The sequence below is a fragment of the Babylonia areolata genome, chromosome 11, assembly GCF_041734735.1.
Source record: "Babylonia areolata isolate BAREFJ2019XMU chromosome 11, ASM4173473v1, whole genome shotgun sequence".
Classification (NCBI taxonomy): domain Eukaryota; kingdom Metazoa; phylum Mollusca; class Gastropoda; order Neogastropoda; family Buccinidae; genus Babylonia; species Babylonia areolata.
Window position 1 is genome coordinate 34621930 of NC_134886.1, and position 18978 is coordinate 34640907.

Below are 18978 nucleotides of genomic sequence, written 5' to 3' on the forward strand. Positions count from 1 at the left end.
CAGCACCTTCTCCAGGTCCTCCTCCCTGGAAAGTCAGCTTCCGCGCAAAGCTTCCAGGGAGGTGGAGATCCGGAAAGGGTCCTGGCCGGAGAAGAAGGCGGAGAGCGGCAACGCGCAGAGCTCCCACAAGAAGCTGACCCCGGAGCAGCACGTGTACTCCCTGAGCTGCCTGCCCGGCACGGGGGACGTCAAGGCCAGGCTGGAGTGGGAGCTGCAGCAGTCGTCGTGGTTCCTGCAGTTCGCCAATCCCTCCATCAGGAAGCACGTGGCTGCCGACAGGACGAGGTCAGACCCCGGGCACCACGGCGGCAAGGAGCCCCCGTCCTCCTCACAGTCCTTGGAGCGTGGCTCTTCCGCCGGCACCGAGTCCTGGCGCGGCGGCCACACCGACGCCTTGCAGCCGGCCAAGGAGAAGCTGGCCCACACGTTCCCCATCACTTTCCAGTCGGTGTACCCCACACCGGCCAACTCCCCGTACCAATCCACCAACAGCTCCCGCAGCTCCATGTCCACCAAGGGTGCTGACGCTGACGCCTCGTGACTCTTGTGGCGCAGGGGCAGCAACGCCGTGAGTAGTGCGAACACGACTGGACCTTTGTGTTGAACTGTTCAGCCGCACATTGTGGAACTGAACATCCCAGCTGTCATTGTATGTTAATCACATCACCTTTGTGCATACTATTTGGTGGTAATTCTACTTGGATGGTTGGTCTTTTCCTCTTTGTCTGCAGTGTATCATGTAAATTTGCGCAAACTATCGAATGCTATAAAATAATAATAATATGCCAGTTTGAGCAAACTATCGAATGCTATATGCTTGTTTCATTTGTCATGCTTCTGCCAGTGAGTAAACAGTAGTGGCTGTAAGTTAGGAACACCGACTGATTAATAATTCGTTGAAGGGGAATTCCTTCAGATTCTCCCTCGTTGACTTGTCTACTTACTGTGACAAACCAGTGCAAGCTTATAGTCAGTATGTATACAATGGCCGAATTTTGAGTGGCTTGCTCAAATGACCCATACATTCCATAGCGACATTGAGCGGAGACAGCTGGCGGGATTATGAATTGAACATGGAAAGAATACCAGCCAGACATCACACGAATTGTCGCGGATGTAGTACGTATTGCCTCTCATTCATTGTTGTCGCTCACCTGTGACGAACTTTATGTACATACCTCGCCCCTTAGTTTAGTCCGTTTATATTTTTAACTCATCCATTTGTTATTCACCATCTCATGTCACTGGTAGAAGAATAGATTGGGGATGTGGTTGTAGCACTCTCATTATTTATTTCCGTAGGTTAGTACATATTATTTTGTCCCATTCTCTTTGTGTGTGTGTGTGTGTGTGTGTCCCATCTGTGCCGTTTCAGGTTTCAGTGGCATTATACTCCCATGCCGCTCATTCCAAATCCCCCCAATACACAACCACACCTGACTTTGTCACGGTCCCGGCATTTGCAGTCCACAGGGAACTATCAATGTTAGGTAGCCAGAAGGCCACTCACGACAGGGCACCCTACATTGCTGCAGAGTCATTTCAGTGGTGTTCAGTAGTGCCCGTTCTCGTTTCTGCCTCTTTTCATCATGGTGAGAACGTGGGATTAAAAGTTGTGAAATTCATTTCGTTTTAGAGGTCTGCTGTTCGTATGCTAGGGAGACTGACACGAGCGATTCCCATATAAAATCATAATCTATAAAACATATCCCTTGGACACAACACGAATGAACTGACCGTGAGCATTGATATAATGCTGACGTGAGATACCCTGGGGGAAGAGGCAGTCTTCATACACGCAGTGAAACTGGACATTGGAGTGGTCTGTAGGGAGACCCCAACTTCAATGTACCAACACTCCCATCTTCTCCAATGGCAGTCGTAAAGGTTTTCTGAAAGGTACCCAGTACACTGGAAGTCAATACTACAAATGAAAGGGTAACTATATATTTTTCTTGAAGTCTAGACTGCTTGCATTTCGGGTTTGGCACCGGAGTTTTCTTGCTGCAGCTTTCTAGAATGACTGCTTGATGTACAGCACCAAAATCTGATTTCAGAACTTTGAGCACTGAGCTTGTGCATTAAAAAAAATTGTAGCCAAGGGGTTGGCTGGTCCATATCTGGGTCTTCCACCACTTGTTTTCATTGGCCACCAGTTATTTGCTTTGGCCCGTAAACGAAGCACATCGTCTTAAGGATTATGCCAACCAATGTCTCTATTTAAGTGAGGGAGGACACATTTGGGTTAATGCCAATTCAGTCATTCACATAACATTTTCGTGCTCACGAGATATTTGTTTCAATGCAAATTTACTCGTTTTGTAACATCTCCATGACTTGCGTGTTTGTTGGGTGAATGGTTCCATTACCTATAGTGATTACTTTTCATTTAAACTGCAGTTTTGCCATCTTGATCATTTGAGTTATTGTGTAATCACCGCCTTTTCACAATGAGAAAAATATACAAAATTATAAATGAATATGGATTGTCTTGTGTATGTGAACAAAATTTGGGGAGCAATGGCCCATTCACAAAGTACAGCATTTTTGTTTGCATTTGCCTGGCCACCTCTTTCTCCTCCACTTCAGCGGAATCTTTATCATGCGTCTCTGCCTCAACTCACAAAAGGGGCAAAGGCGATAGCTGGTCTGCACATATGTTGACCTAGATTTTTCTTCACCCTTAACTCACCAGGCTCCACCTAGATTTGAACACGGGTACCCAAGGACACAGAGTAAGATCCACAGCACTTTAACCATTCAGCTGTAACACCTGCCGAGATGTTCGGTTATAGGACTGTAAATAGGTAAAAAGTTGAGTTTGAAAACAAAAAAATTTCCTGCCTTTCCATACACCCATGTATCCGAGTTCATATTGGGTATGAACAGTGATTACTGACAGTGGTGGAAAGAGAGGCAAAGAACTTTTTCTTTTTTTTTAACCCCTCAAATACCTTTTTCTAGCACTCTCTTTTCCTCACAGCAAAGCTTGGTAATGAGGGTATCACTCAGCAATTTGAACTTCTGACAAAAACTTCCCTACACTACACTTGAGCCGGAGCTGCAAGTACAGATTTTTACACACACCTTCACATAGAAAACAAACTCAATGAAAAATATGCAACTTTTAATATACAGGTGATATCAGCATGACAGCAAACAGGCTTTATTACATTTCATGACAGCAAACAGACAGGCTTGATCAAATTTCAATGAGAAATAACTAAAGCTGAGTGGTTTATGATTTAATTTCTTGTTTTTTTGCTTTTGCTGCTTATACTCCAGTTGACCACACAGTCAAACCCATAAAACACAGTTCATGACACAGTATCCCAACCATTTAGCTCCTTGTGGCAAATATGACCAGGCCATGCTGAGGACGCCAGCCAATCCGCTTAATTTATCATCCCCTGATTACAAAAAATCATAAAACAGGAGAAAACAGTACTTCAAAGCCAAACAAAAAATACACAAAAAGGCCATATAGGCAAATAACACTGCAGAACGGGCAGCTAGTGCCCATCCCAGTGTTTACATTTCACTACCTAATCGCCAGAGCAAAACAGCACAGATAGTACATCATTGACTGCAGAAAAGAGAAAAAAAAAAGTGTCAAGGTTTGCTTGAAAAAAGAAAGGAGTATGGACTGGGAAGGCAGAATAAGGAGAACAGTGAAGAAAGGAAAAAGGTAGAAACAAACAGAATGACAGAAAAGAGGAAATTTCTAGCACAGAATTATAGTGAAAGGCCCCCGGCATCTCCACAGGGGAATGATTTAATTCCTTTTTCTCTTCCCATTCACTGTACACAACACACATGCTTGCATTCAAAGCAGGCTGTTGATATGTGCCTATTATCAAAATTATATAGGACAAGGAAGGTCACCTCGGATACTTCAGGCTTAAAAAAAAGAAGCTTTTGCACTTTAATAATGTCGCCCAAATTAAGTCTGTGGTAAAGAGAAGTGTTTGAGAAGAAAAAAAGAGTGGTAGTGTAAACCACCAGCCTCCAGGGAATCTTAGAGGAGCTTTACAGACTGGCCACAACTCCTTCCACTGAAAACACACCAGCAGATTTTCACTGACAAATCAACAAGCAAGTGAACGTGATCACCCTGGCTTGTGTGAACTTGCTTTCCCTGACATTCCCTTCCCATTTCTTGGACTTGAAGGGCAAATAAAATGTTTCAGATGGCAAGTCCTGCAACCCAACTTACTTACCATGCAGGCATGCAACGCCAACCCTAACCTGGTTATTACATGGACTCACATTTACACAGTATGGTAGTCATTTGGATGAGACAATAAACCGAGGTCCCGTGTGCAGCATGCACTTAGCGCACGTAAAAGAACCCACGGCAACAAAAGGGTTGTTCCTGGCAAAATTCTGTGGAAAAATCCACTGCGATAAGAAAAACAAAACAAAAAAAACTGCACGCAGGAAAAAATACAAAAAAAATGAGTGGCGCGGTAGTATCGCAACGCGCTCTCCCTGGGGAGAGCAGCCCGAATTTCACACAGAGAAATCTGTTGTGATAAAAAGAAATACGAATACGAATACACAAACAATAAAATATCAACTGACTGTGCTCTCAAACATGGGGGGAGCATGGAAAAATGGGAAGTCTAGTCCTTTATTCGATATTATGGTATTATGGTGGTTATAATCCTACTTCATACTGCAAGAGGGTGGATGTAATGCTGATTACTGGGTGGCACAAACATTTTTTTTTTTAATCCACAGACATGGTTTTTTCTATGCACTCCTGATACATACATCTTGCACATTCACATGACCTTCTTTTATAAATATTCTGCATTTTCATACACCACACACTCCAAATAATACAATCATTCATAAACACTTAGGAAAATAACTTATGGTACAGTCTTAACTTTTCAAAAATGCAATACTTCAAGAAATTCCACCTCATTTTAAAGCTGCTACTGTTTACTTTTTATGACACACAGGATGGATTGCTTGAAATCTCACTTTTAGTCCTGAGCTATACCAAATCAAGCATATTTGCTTTGACTGAAGATTGCATGTGCTCCATCTTTTAGGATATATTATGTCACACATGCACTATCTTTTAGGACACACTATGTCACATGAGCTCTATCTTTATGGAAACACTATGTCACATGTGCTCTATCTTTCAGGACACACTATGTCACATGTGCTCTATCTTTCAGGACACACTATGTCACATGTGCTCTATCTTTCAGGACACACTATGTCACACGTGCTCTATCTTTTAGGACACACTATGTCACATGTGCTCTATAGTTTAGGACACACAATGTCACATGTGCTCTGTCTTTTAGGACACACTATGTCACATGTGCTCTATCTTTCAGGACACACTATGTCACATGTGCTCTATCGTTTAGGACACACAATGTCACATGTGCTCTATCTTTTAGGACACACTATGTCACATGTGCTCTATCTTTTAGGACACACTATGTCACATGTGCTCTATCTTTCATGACACACAATGTTACATGTGTTCTATCTTTTAGGACACACTATCTTTTAGGACACACTATGTCACATGTGCTCTATCTTTCAGGACACACTATGTCACATGTGCTCTATCTTTCAGGACACAGTATGTCACATGTGCTCTACCTTTAAGGACACACCATGTCACATGCTTGATTGTTATCACACATTATACTATATGTACGCTATCTTTCAGCTCTGTAATCATAAAGTGTGTGTGTGTGTGTGTGTAACAAAATAAGAGTGGAAGAAAACAAACTGAGTTAAACAACCGTTCTCTTATTTTCAAAAGGACTTTGCAAATGATTTTTACCTGTTTAATAATGTGTTCCACTCTTTTCATAACACACTCAAATCTCATTAGTCCAAAAATCTGAAATTCCCCTTTTTTAAAGTGAAGAGGGGTACTGCAGGCATGATGCCATCACAGCTGAAATAAATACACCTACACAGGCTAGAGCACACATGGGTGAAATGAAATTTACCTCCGACACAGATAGCATAAAACTAAATGAAGAAGGTAAAGGAAAATTCATCTACTTTCGTCACAGCACTCTGGACAGAAGTGGGACAAAAATGAAATGACTGTCAACGAGTTTCCGGTTGGAGTATTCATGACATGACAACAGATGTCAGTAATATTTATCTTAAAGTTAAAGTGCTGTGACATAAGTGACAAAGGTGAAGGTTCACATACCTGGTATTAAATTGGAGCACTTCACGTGTCATGTAACTTAAACCACAAACGATTCTCTACAATATATGAAGCTGTAGCACTGGTAATATAAAAAGTATTGAAACCATGATTGAGTGGACTTTGAAATTCACTTTCTATTTACTTTGAGCACTCGTGATAAAAACCAGTAATACGACTTTCACTTTTTTAAGTAAATGCATTCATGACACGAAATAGTGATTTCCATGACAATGAAAGTGCATTCATCACATAATGTAGTGGTTTATGTAATGAGATTATCTTTTGGCATCAATGATACAGGTAAGTAGTGCATTCATGACAAACTAGTGATTCATAAAATGTTTCTTTTAGCATCAAAGATACAGATGCTGTGATTTTCACACAGGTGAAATAACATTCATCTGCAACAGCTATCACTATGAAGGAGAAGAGAATTTCACTTGGTGTTTAGAGCACTTGTGACAAGAAGTGTCACTGATTATCAAATTAGAGCGCTCGTGGCATAAGAAATAACACAGGGAGATATTCTCATGACACATGACATAAATGAATGTGGGTGTCAAATTCGAGGGCTCATGACACAAATGTCATAAGGGTGTCAAGATAGAACACCCATGACAAAAATGAGTGTCACATGGGTTCAAGTTAGAGCACTCAAGTCATGACACAAAGAAGTATCATGAGTTGTCAAGCTAAAGCATTCATGACATAAATGAGAGTCGTATGGATGTCAAGTTCTGTGACATAAGGAAGTGTCACATGGTGCCATGTTAGAGCAGTTCTGACATAAAATTTTCATATAGGTGTCAAGATGGAGCACTCGTGACATAAATCAGTGTCATAAGAATGTCAAGTCAGAGCACTCGTGACATAAACCACCTGCTTTGGTGGTAAAAGCAATGTCAGAGTCTAAATTTAGTCCTCATGGTATAATGGAGTATCAAAAGAGTGTCACATTAGAGCACTCACAACACAGTGTGTCAAATGGTAAAGCTATGAAGTTAGAGCACTTGTGACATACCAATGATATACTCGCAATAAAAGCAGTGTCAAAGGGTGTCAAGTTACAGCACTCGTGACATGAGAGTGCCATCTGGTGTCAAGTTAGAGCACTCGTGACATGAGAGTGCCACTTGGTGTCAAGTTAGAGCACTCGTGACATGAGAGCACCACTTGGTGTCAAGTTAGAGCACTCGTGACATGAGAGTGCCACTTGGTGTCAAGTTAGAGCACTCGTGACATGAGAGCACCACTTGGTGTCAAGTTAGAGCACTCGTGACATGAGAGTGCCATCTGGTGTCAAGTTAGAGCACTCGTGACATGAGAGCACCACTTGGTGTCAAGTTAGAGCACTCGTGACATGAGAGTGCCATTTGGTGTCAAGTTAGAGCACTCGTGACATGAGAGTGCCATCTGGTGTCAAGTTAGAGCACTCGTGACAGAGTGCCATTTGGTGTCAAGTTAGAGCACTCGTGACATGAGAGTGCCATCTGGTGTCAAGTTAGAGCACTCGTGACATAAAGGAATGTCACTGGTGTCAAGAGCACTTATGACAACTTTAGACACATGACACAAAATTTCTCAAGTGTCAGGTACAGTAACAAAACACTGCCACACACAAAACACACAGTCTAATTAAAAACCTACGAGCATGTTAGCTGCTACCGTTCATGACTACTGCTGATTACTGCTCAAGAAATTTCCACAAACTGATGTAAGTTTACTTTAAGACATAACAAACACAAAAATACAATGCATATTCTCAATCAAGGATAAAGTTCATCAAACTGAAAAAAAAAACAGAAAAAAAAGATCAACTGTTCTGATTTACATAAACAAACAAACAAAAAAAGTTTTTACATGACGCGCAACCTTCACCCATGTGAATAATGCGCTGAAGCTCTCTCCAAGACCGCATCATCACCCATGTGAACAATGCACTAAAGCTCTCCCCAAGACCACATCATCATCCAAGTAGGATGAAGCAGCAAACTAACCACAAATATGTGCGTGCCCGCACGCACACAACAAATCTTTTAAAAAACAATTTAAAAAAAAAAATAACAACAACAAAAATGTTTCAACTCTTAAAACAATTGAATCAGGCAGTTTAACACGCGCCCCCCCAAAAAAAAAGTATCAACTGTAATGTAATCAGGAAACAACTACTTCGATTCACTCGTCAGACCTGGGTCAGACTGGACACCTGACAAGAGCAAAAGTTAATGTAGATGTGAACAAGTGGTGATCTAAATTTATGATTAAGGAATTATTAGTAAATAATCACAGCAACAGCACTCATGAGGCGTTAGTAGAAAGCACCCCAACAAAGAAGTAATGGCACTGTGCACACTGCTGTGAAGTGAAGTCCTGTCCCGCCCAACTTGGGCAATGGTAATATCATTGGCAATCCTTCCTCTGTTCAGAACTGCTGCCCACTCAAGTGCAAAACATGCAGCATAATTAAAACATAAAAACAAAACTAACTAACTAACAAGAAACATGTTAATTGAAAAAGAGCTCACAATTACAAGTCTGTTATCTTGATACTCATAGAACAAACTTTTGAACAAACTCTCAAATTTAGTAAGGAAAGACAAACCAAATGAATCTGGAAATACATTTGTGTTAACATAACACATGTGAAACCAATGTTCAGAACTGCTAGGATAAAACAATGAAACAAGAGTATTTTGATTTTAAAGATAACTCCTTTTTATACTATATTTTCATAGAGACTTTTAATCATAAGATTTCAAGCTTCATTTCCATCACTGTAAGTTTGACTGTGAACAGAAGTCAGGTCTCCAGTGGAGATCAGGATAACACCATTGCTGATTCACTGGAACTACTGGAAACAAGATTTTATGCAACTCCATAAAAAACACTTTATGAATGCAGACATTGCTGCATTAGTGAGAAATGGTGTAAAAGGTCCATCAAGGCCTTGGCCCCACTACAGTTACTGCTTTAAGCTAACTAAATTAAAGCTTAAAGACTACCCTGACACAAATAATTGTAGGTTGCCTGACAACTACAGTTTCTACTATCTCTCTGTCTTAAGTGAGAACCCAGACTGAAATCACTGCAGACTGCCTGACCCCACACACAAGTACTAAACAGAACACAACTTATCTGAATAGCAGCTGATCCATCAAAGAGGAAGAGGAACATGAAGTGAGGTATTTCTGGACATCCCCATGCCTTTGAACTATAGCTTCAACAGCTCTCATGTCTACACTGGTGCTGCCAGTGAAACAACCTTCCATGACAAAAAGACGTGAAAAAACTCAAGCCATCTCCCCTGGTCTCCAGACTGGGAACAGGCCTCAGCATCAGCCTGGAATGGCAAGCCACTCATCTTTCTTCCACTCGCTCTTCACTCCCTCCCTGCTTTCATCACCTTCCCCTGCTCTCCCAATCACTCCAATGGCCCCCCCCCTACTCCCCCTCCCCACCCCCCAATCACCTCACCACAGCCCACTTTCAAGCCGACAATCTTCCACTGACAGTAATTCATTTACATTTTGATTGTTGAACAAGTGTAAGCTGTGCCATGATCCGGTATTTTGTCTTTGCATGAAGAATTGGCTGTCCAAGCAAACATAGCAGCCAATGGCAAATTGCCTTAGAACTCAACCACAACTGTCTCCTTCACTTTTAAGATGAGACTCAAACTATAGTCTGCTGGAAAAGTTTGTGACAATCAGCATCAGGAATGTGACCAATCTTTATGAAAAACTGCATCCATGTCTTTGAAACTATCTCTTGCACAGTTGGGCAAGTTCAGAAAGAACTAAGCCAGCCAGACACATTATCTACTTGCCCAGGGCAGTCAGGCATTTGTTAATGTTGAGCCCTCATCCTTGTTCATCAAACCTGGCAGTGTTAGTCGACTTCTGGAGCAGCCACAGTCAAGGGTTGCTACATCTCCCCAACACCTCTCCAACTTCTCAGAATCTTTTGGCTGCTGGGTCAGAAGCTACTCTTCCACCACCCATCCCCAAACTTACTGGACATATTTTAAGCTGCAGCCACTTTGCCATATCATCTCCATTATAATACTGCTTGGCGTATAAGTTAACCCTTTAAAATCAACAATGCTGCCTGGGCATATGGCAATGGTAGAACCTTAGCAGAAGATGATGATACAATTGAAGCGTATCTGAAAGTTTTGTTTCTCCATATGTCAAAATAAGCACTGTGCTATATACTGGAGGGAATGAAGTCTGGAGTAATGGTGACCAGATCAAAAGTAAAGCGAAACTAGCATCTCTGTGCTCAAATAAGATAAGAAACCAGTGTCTCTGTTTTCAGATGAGGTAAGACTAAGAGAAAGGAAAAGGAAGACATTACAGCCATCTCAGCCTCTTGTCCACAGCCCACCAACACATTCACTGTACATACTTCATGAAGGAACGTGCTTGTTACTCCTGGCAGATAAGAGAAACGACAAAAGGATCAGTATAAGGCCATGAGATGAGATGTGTTATGGAACATCTAAAATCTATGGTGGATGTATCATGGAGCAGCAGAAACGACTGATGAACCCATCTTCATTCCCTCTTTATCCACCAATATAGGAGTAATAGAAGAAAGAAAAACAAAAACAAAACAAAAAACCAGCGGCAACAAATCCCCTCATGCTCTTAATACTGCTTACACTCCATTAACCCTTTCGCTGCCAGGAAAATAAGATTTAAGTGAAATCTATTTGCCAGTTTTTTTTCACAAAAAACGGGTATAAATTTTCAAAAAATTCTGTGCTCTTTGTTATTGGAGAAAGACCCATAAAAGTATATATTTTCTGAAAGGGAAATGAATAAAGAATACAAAACACATGATGTTTTCCCATTTTATGCATTTTAAGTGACATGCTGTTGTTTCGAAATCAGTGTTTTGTTTTTTGTCACATTTTCAACTTGTTCATTACAAACATTAGTCAGGTAATTTGCACAAAAATATCATTTTCTGGACAAATGGATATCTGCACACACAAAATCATACTAGAACAACCATAATATAAAAAAAACTGAAAAAGAAATAGATGCATTGTGACTTCTGCAAGTGATAATATGGATGTGAGGTCACGCCCCCTCAGTCTCCACCCCCCTCCTCTTCACCCCTCTCACACCGTCACTTCATCCAGTTATCATGAGACCGCGTTGGCTGAGTGCCAAGAAAATAGCTCATACAGTGTCCTGCTAAAAATTCGGTGACCTGTCGTCTGCTAGAGTTGAACAGCCGGCATCACTCACTGATAGTTGTATCTTGGCCACTCTCTTGATTGCTCCCTTTATTTTCTATCAAATCGTCCTATAAATGTTCACCACTGTCTTCTCCTTCAAATTTATGCTCCAATTCTTTCTGAGCATCAGCTAAAGAAAGTAATCTTGGTTGATTTGGTTCGCCACGAGCGCATGTCTTGAGCACAGAGTCAGTCCGACATTTTGTTGAGCGAGCGAGGAGAGGAGCCAGGCAAAGACCGCGGCCAGTAACCCAACCAAAACCTTCAAATAAAGGACTGCCTTATGATGCAGATGGTGTTTCTAGCTATGAACAGAATCTAGAAAGATTCCCCAAGCTAAAGCTACCAGCATTTTTGTCAATGAACTGAATGCAAAGCAGGGAAAAGTCAGAATATTTCGATGACGAGTTATCTCGTCATTGTGGCAGCAAAGCATACATGCTTGCCATGATGAGTTATCTCGTCATGCAGGCAGCCTAGGGGTTAACTCACTCCGGACAATGGAACACCATAGTGTTCCTGATGTAAGGTAGCATTCCGGACAACGAACGCTATAGCTGTTTCGACAATTAAAAATTTGTCCATGTTTTCCTCATGGGGTAGCATAAAAATTGCAGCTACACTGGACATTGTGAATGTGTCAAGGGTCAAATGGAAAGTTTCTTCGTGAGTTTTCCGTGACTATACACTCGCTGGCCAGCCGTTGACCTTGGTACCCCACATGACAAGCTAATCTGCATACGCATCAAAAATGGTGTCGCAGGCGATACAAGTGGAAATTTTGGGAGCAAACTACATCGCAACAGTGGCTTTTTACTGCTGCTGAAGTGATTGAAATGCTTCAAACTGAAAGTTTCGACATCAACGAGGATGATGAAGACGCTGAATAAAGTATCTGCAGTGAAGAAAGTTACCAGCAAGAGGGTACTGACAGTGACTCGGCTTCTGAGGGCTGTGAAGTGAGGGGGGTGGGTGTACACACGACGTTAGAAGAGGGGTCAGTGGGTCAAGTACAGGGATTTTCATTCAGTTACTTTGTGTTTGGTATTTTTTGTGATTTTTTTCCTAACCCTAACAAATGGGTCATCTGCAGGTGAAAGCAAGGGAGAAAACTATTTGACTGGAGTGAGTTAGACATTCCAGAGTTGGCACATGCAATGTCCCTAAAGAACCCACTTTCACAGGAGGTGAGAACAAGGTCAGAAAAAACCACAACCTTGATGCCCTTTCTTTAAGTTGCATGCTCTTTTCCCCCCACAGGAACAAATTTCAGGAGATGGCCGTATCACATGCAGAGGTGTGTGCTGGACAGCAGCCCACTGTATCATGAAGAACTCACTCTGTGCTAAAAAAAACCTGCACTGCAGTTCACTGTGCAAGCTGGAATCCTCCACCCCACCCACCAATGCAATTAGAGAAGGGTGCACAGGATAAGACCACCTGGCCCACACTGATGATGCATACACAGCTTTGAGAAGAACCACCACAGCAGAAACTGCTGAGGCCCAGGAGAAGAGGAAGTCAGCAGCAGCAATCCCCAAAGAGCCCAGACACTTTCCCTGCCCTCACTGTTGACACCCATACAGATCCAAACTGGGACTGCACAGCCATGTGTGTATCCACAACTTAAGAGACTGAGAAGTGCACAGACGCTATCTTCGGACACAACAGATGACCAAGATACAGTTCAGTGGTTTTTTCAATAGAAGGCAATGCAATGCAATACGCAGAATACAACCCAGCATATTAAAAAAACAACAACTTGTTTTTGGCTAAGATTCATTAATTCAAGGCAAAAAGTATTGTTTCTTATTCATGGATCCATTACAGTTGTCAGGAGCACGTCTGCCGGAAAGGCACTGAAGAACATACTGGCTGACAAAAAGATATGATTCACTGACGGAGTCTCATAATGCTTCTGTTTTCAAGTTAAAAATAAGATTGCCAAGTGTGCAGTTCTGAACAAGTGAGTACGTACAAACTGACTGAGATTGCAGAGGTCAAACGTGATATGAGGTGGAAGGCACTTACACTGCCACTGTGTACAATTTTCTTGATTTTATCTCCCTACGCACACACACATGAACACACACACACAAACACACACAGTCTTTTCTCCCCCTCCCCTGCCCCAACACACACACCTCTCACAAAACACAACCACACACTCGTTGTCATTGGATTATACCAAAAATACCACCTATCCATCTCCTGAAGTCTGAACTGTCTCGGTCAATGTGACGGTGAATTCCAAATTTTCGCACAAGGCGGCTTCCTCCTTGGCTGGTGGGGAAGCAGGGGGGTTATCCTTCTTGGCCCCCACGCTACCGTCCTTCCTCTCGCGGACAGAGGGCGCTTTGAGCAATCCTTTGGTTTTGATGAGCTCATCATCGAGTGGGTTTGTTCGATTGGCTGACTTGGTCTGCCTCTCCTCTTCTGCATCTCGGATGGCCTCCACCCTGAGAGAACAGGCCAACATTCGTTTCACTGGGAATGTCAGCAGGGAAAGCCAGTGACATAAAAGTGAGAGATAGAGAGATGGACAGATGGAGAGAGAGAAAGAGAAGTAATAAGACAGAAAGGAGAGAGAGAAGAAAGGAGAGGCAAACAGAAAGAGAGATAAAGAGACAGAGAAAAGCAAACAGAGACAGATAGAGAAAGGCAAACAGACAGAGAAAGCGAGAGAAGGACAGGCAAACAGACAGACTGAGAAAGACAGAGAAAGAGAGAGGTAAAAACATTTGCAACACCTGCAGTGCTTTTGTGAAGGAAGAGTGAGACATAAACAGTCACATTCACAACTTCATAATGTTTATGACTGAATGAATTTTTTTTTAAAGGCATGAAGAGAAAATAGAGTCATGAAAAAGTCCAAGAGTACATATGTGGAGTTTTGGCCTTCAGGTAACAAGAATCCGAGCACACTTGTTCAAATCCCATCGTCGCCAGTATTTTCTCCCTCTCCACTAGACCTTGACTGCTTGAGTGTTGGTCTGGACGCTAGTCATTTGGATTAGACAAGAAACAGAAGTCCTGTGTGCAGCATGCACATATCGCACATAAAAGAACCCACAGAAACAAAAGGGTTGTCCCTGCTAAATTCTGTGGAAAAATCCACTTCGACAGGAAAACAAATAAAATTGCAGGCAGAAAGAATTACAAAAAAAGAAAGGGTGGTGCTCTAAGTGTAGCAACACACTAAAGAGTAATACAAGGAAAGAGAGAGAGAGAGAGAGAAACAAACAAATGAAAAAAAGAAGTCAGAAGATGATGAAGAAGGAAATGAAAGCAAGAAAACAGTATCAACAACCACAGCTTTCTGCTTTTAACCATTATCATCACCATTAACCGCCAGGTACTTACACACACTGAGACACACACAGACAGACACACACACACACACATGCTGACCTTTGCTGGGAGTCAGGCTGCACAGCATTGATCTCTTCCAGTAACATCATGATCTGATTGTCCTGCTCCCCATTCAGACACGACTGGTTCAGTCTGATACACACACACACCATGCACGCACACAAGTACGCACACGCACACACACACACACACAAAGCACACGCACGTGCACACACACACACACACCATGCTTAATTTGACAGATCATCATTGTTCCCTTTGCATTGCACCCAAAGACACCCTAAGACAGTGGAGTTGTGGCCTCGTGTCAACGTGTCCACCTCAGAAGCAAGATAATCTGAGCACACAGGATTTAAACCCACACACTCAACAGTGTTTTCTCCCCCTCCAGAATACCTTTTGAGTGGTGGTCTGGATGCTAGACATTCAGAAGAGATGAACTACTTCCATTGACACCAGCTATTCTTAACAGTTACCTTTTCTTTCCATTGTAATTCAGTGCAGCAAGTTTTCTTATGCCCACAGCATCTCCTGAAGTGGAAAATGTACTTCTTCTTCTCAATGATTCATTGTCTATTCACTACAAGGTGATCAGACATGCACACATTTCAGTACACACATATACAATCGTATAATGGGTACGGATAGCGGGTGAAGGATTGGACATTAGGATGGGGGGATGGCAGTAGGAAGTATTAAGAAAAAAACACAACCACACACACACACATAGTTCCCAGCTTAAAGTGGACAACTTCAGTCTGCATTTCCCTATCCTGTTTCTCTGGCATCAGAACCTACTACCTCTCAATTACAACTATATTTCATTAACATCTTCACAGCAGAATTTCGGTGAAATGAGATCAGCATGGAATGAGTTTAAAGTAGTTACATCTTAATAATAATAATAATCATAATAATAATGGTATTTATATAGCGCTGAATCTTGTGCTGAGACAAATTAAAGCGCTTTCATTCACACGCATGCATAACTCTAAAACTGTAGAAACTAAAGACAAGGAAGGGCAGGCAAGGGAGGCTATTTTGGGAAGAGGTGGGTTTTAAGGCCAGACTTGAAAGAGCTGAGTGTGGAGACTTGACGAAGCGAAAGAGGAAGTTCATTCCAATTACAGGGTCCAGAGACAGAGAAAGAATGGCGGCCAACAGTCGAGTGAATCTGGGTATGCATAAACAGTGGATCCGAAGCCGATCGTAGTGAGCGAGATGGAGTATAGAGGTGAAGGCAGCCGCAGAGACAGGAAGGGGCAGTTTTGTTAATGCATCTATAACATAGTGCTAATCTTGTACTTTATTCTGTGTGAGACAGGGAGCCAGTGGAGATGTTGCAAAAGAGGAGTGATATGCTCAGATCTTTTCTTTCTGAGGACGAGTCGGGCAGCAGAGTTTTGTATGCGCTGAAGGGACTGAATGGATGAGGCAGGCAAACCAGACAATAGAGAGTTACAGTAGTTGAAGCGAGAGAGAATGAGGGAAACGACAAGTCCAAATGTTGCGTCAGTGGACAGATATTTCCGGACGGCACTGATGCGCCGCAGTTGACAGTAGCAGGACTGATATGTCTGACTGATAAATTTTTGCATGGACAGTGTATTGTCAAGGACAACACCGAGGTTCCTGACTGACGTGGAAAGAGGGATGCATGTACTGCCAAGTTTGATTGTGTCAATTGTGATGGAAGACAGTTTTTGTTTAGTTCCTATGATCATTGCTTCAGTTTTGTCCGCGTTCAATTGTAACTTATTTCAAGTCATCCAGTTTTGAATGTCCAGGAAGCAGTTGGATGTTTCTTGCAAGAGCGACAACAATTTTTCGGGGGTATCACTCTTCTGGAGTTGAGCGTCATCAGCATAAGAATGATGACTGATATTATGGCGATTGATAATTTCAATGAGAGGAGCAGTGTACAGTGTGAAGAGCACTGGGCCTAAAACAGATCCCTGTGGGACTCCATGTTGGATTTTAACGGCTTCAGAATGGAATTGATCAACAATGACAGACTGGAATCGATCAGTGAGATAAGATTTGAACCAGTTTAGAACAGTGCCGTTGATACCAAATGTAAAATGAAGATGGGAAAGAAGGTCTATCGTGTCAAAGGCGGCTGACAAGTCGAGAAGAGTGAGAAGGGAAATTTTTCCTGAGTTGGACGCTATCAGTAGATTGTTCAGAATGTGGAGGAGAGTGGTTTCGGTGCTGTGGTCAGCGCAATAGGCAGACTGAAATGGGTGGATGAGATTGTTGAAACAAAGGTGGTTGTTGAGCTGCTTGAGGACAGCTTTTTCAAGGAGTTTGGACATGAATGGAAGATTAGAAACTGGTCGATAGTTTTTCAAAATGTTTGCGTCAAGGTTGGGTTTCTTCAGAAGAGGCTGGACGATTGCAGTTTTGAAAGTGGATGGAAACGTTCCAGTGAGAAGGGATGAGTTGACAATACTGGTGATTGTGGAGAGAAGATGTGAGACACACTGGGAAAAGACCGAGGCTGGTATAGGATCGAGCTCACAGGATTTTATTGTCATTTCTTTTAGGATTTCATGAACTTCTGTTTCAGTCAATGGATTAAAGGAATGGAGAGAAGTGCCGCTGAATTGAGGATCAGGATGAACAGGTTGAAAAGACATTTGGTCTAAGATGGTACAAATATTTTGGACTTTGTCGAAAAAGAAAGAGGAGAAGACATTGGGGAGTTCAGATAAAGTGTAGGCAGAAGGAAGAGGAGTCTTTTTTGCAGTTCCAAGAAGATTTGTGTACTCATTCACGGTGTCATTGATTTGGCTGAACAAAAGTATTACAGTCCAAACAGGAAGATCATCAAATGCAGGATGACTGACATCCTGACCTGTAAGCTCGGTCCTTTCTCAGTGAGGTGACAGCCCTTCACTGATGAGCGTACTCAGCAACAAGCTTTTAGTTCTGCCCCAAGATCAATGAAGCCTCTGAACTGAATTGAAATGCCTCAGAACGCTGATCATTGGTGAACACAGGATCATAAGTCTAACGCCTAACCAACACTGCCACATTGCCACCACATATACAAACAAAAAACCAAAGGGATACATGTACAAAGGGAACTCACTTGGGTGCCAGTCGTTCAGTGACAGCAGCGATGGAGGACACAAAGGAGGTCAGCTGACCAGCGATGACTCGCAGACAGGCACTCTCCTGCTTCAGCCGGTTCACATCCTGCATTTGGGCTGCACACAGGAGGGCCACAGTGCCAGCACTCTACTTTCACACACAGCTAATTCAGCTGATAGGACATCCTATTTCTCAAAGTCAAATACTCAAACTTCAAACATGCCATTCTATTTCTGCAATTAAAATACTCATACTTCTATCACACCATCCTATTTCTGCAGCCAAAATACTCATACTTCTCTTATGTGCCATCCTATTTCTGCAGTTGAAATACTCAGACTTCTATCATGCCATCCTATTTCTGCAATTAAAATACTTTGCGTCTGTTATTCATTTTGGAATCCCAGCCTGTTAACATATATACGAAGAAAAAGAATTCAGTGACTAACATCAGAGACAAAGACAGTGCCAATGGACGCCCACTCACCTTGGTACAGATCCTGTTCATTAGCAATCCTCTGCAGGCTCTCCTCCCAGTGCTGTGGAACACACACATGGTAGCCCTCAATCAGGTGATTACTCACCCAAACAGTAACAATCTACATTATATTTTTTGCATAGAAAAACAACAACAAAACAACACAAAGCAAAAACTCATATACCCTGAGTAGTGGTCCCCATTCCCTTCTGATGACAAGATAAACCAAGGTTCAGTTTGCAGCACAAACACAGCCCGCTTTAATGAAGCCACATAAAAGAGGCATGCCCCCTCACAAAATTCCATGTCTATACATGAAAAAGACAAACTTTGCATTTGTCATGCACTCATGAAACTTTTTTTCTTCTTAAATTGTTCTTCAAATTTTCATGCCAGGGGCTTCATCATCTTTTTATCTAATATAAGCCTTTCACTCCAGGCTACAGATACATCCATGATTAAGTTGTAACTGCATTATCAACAGTCCAGCTAGTCACTCAAGTATGCATAATTCCTTGCAAACTTGTCTGGTGCTCTAAGTGATACCTCAGCAAGTTTTGGCTTGATTTTTATGCTTTT

At 42.2% G+C, this 18978-nt stretch overlaps 2 protein-coding genes across 7 annotated transcripts in view; one reads left to right on the plus strand and one right to left on the minus strand.

The window, feature by feature from the left end:
• The window catches only part of LOC143287233 (uncharacterized), a 30488-nt gene extending 29947 nt beyond the window's left edge, over nucleotides 1-541 (plus strand). Inside the window, exon 14 of the mRNA XM_076595178.1 lies at nucleotides 1-541. This exon is cut by the window's left edge and continues 441 nt beyond it. Within this exon, the coding sequence (XP_076451293.1) occupies nucleotides 1-541 (541 nt within the window).
• Nucleotides 542-9730: 9189 nt separating this feature from the next.
• Nucleotides 9731-18978, minus strand: part of LOC143287689 (RING finger protein 207-like) — a 29864-nt gene continuing 20616 nt past the window's right edge. For 5 of the 6 annotated variants that reach the window (XM_076595885.1, XM_076595884.1, XM_076595888.1 and 2 more), the window contains exons 13-16: nucleotides 18409-18460; nucleotides 17920-18037; nucleotides 14865-14957; nucleotides 9731-13912 (exon numbers count right to left, since the gene is read on the minus strand). In XM_076595885.1, the coding sequence (XP_076452000.1) occupies nucleotides 13654-13912; nucleotides 14865-14957; nucleotides 17920-18037; nucleotides 18409-18460 (522 nt within the window). In that variant the 3' untranslated portion in view covers nucleotides 9731-13653. The remainder of the gene's footprint in view (nucleotides 13913-14864; nucleotides 14958-17919; nucleotides 18038-18408; nucleotides 18461-18978) is intronic. The other variant, XM_076595889.1, reaches the window with a different exon arrangement.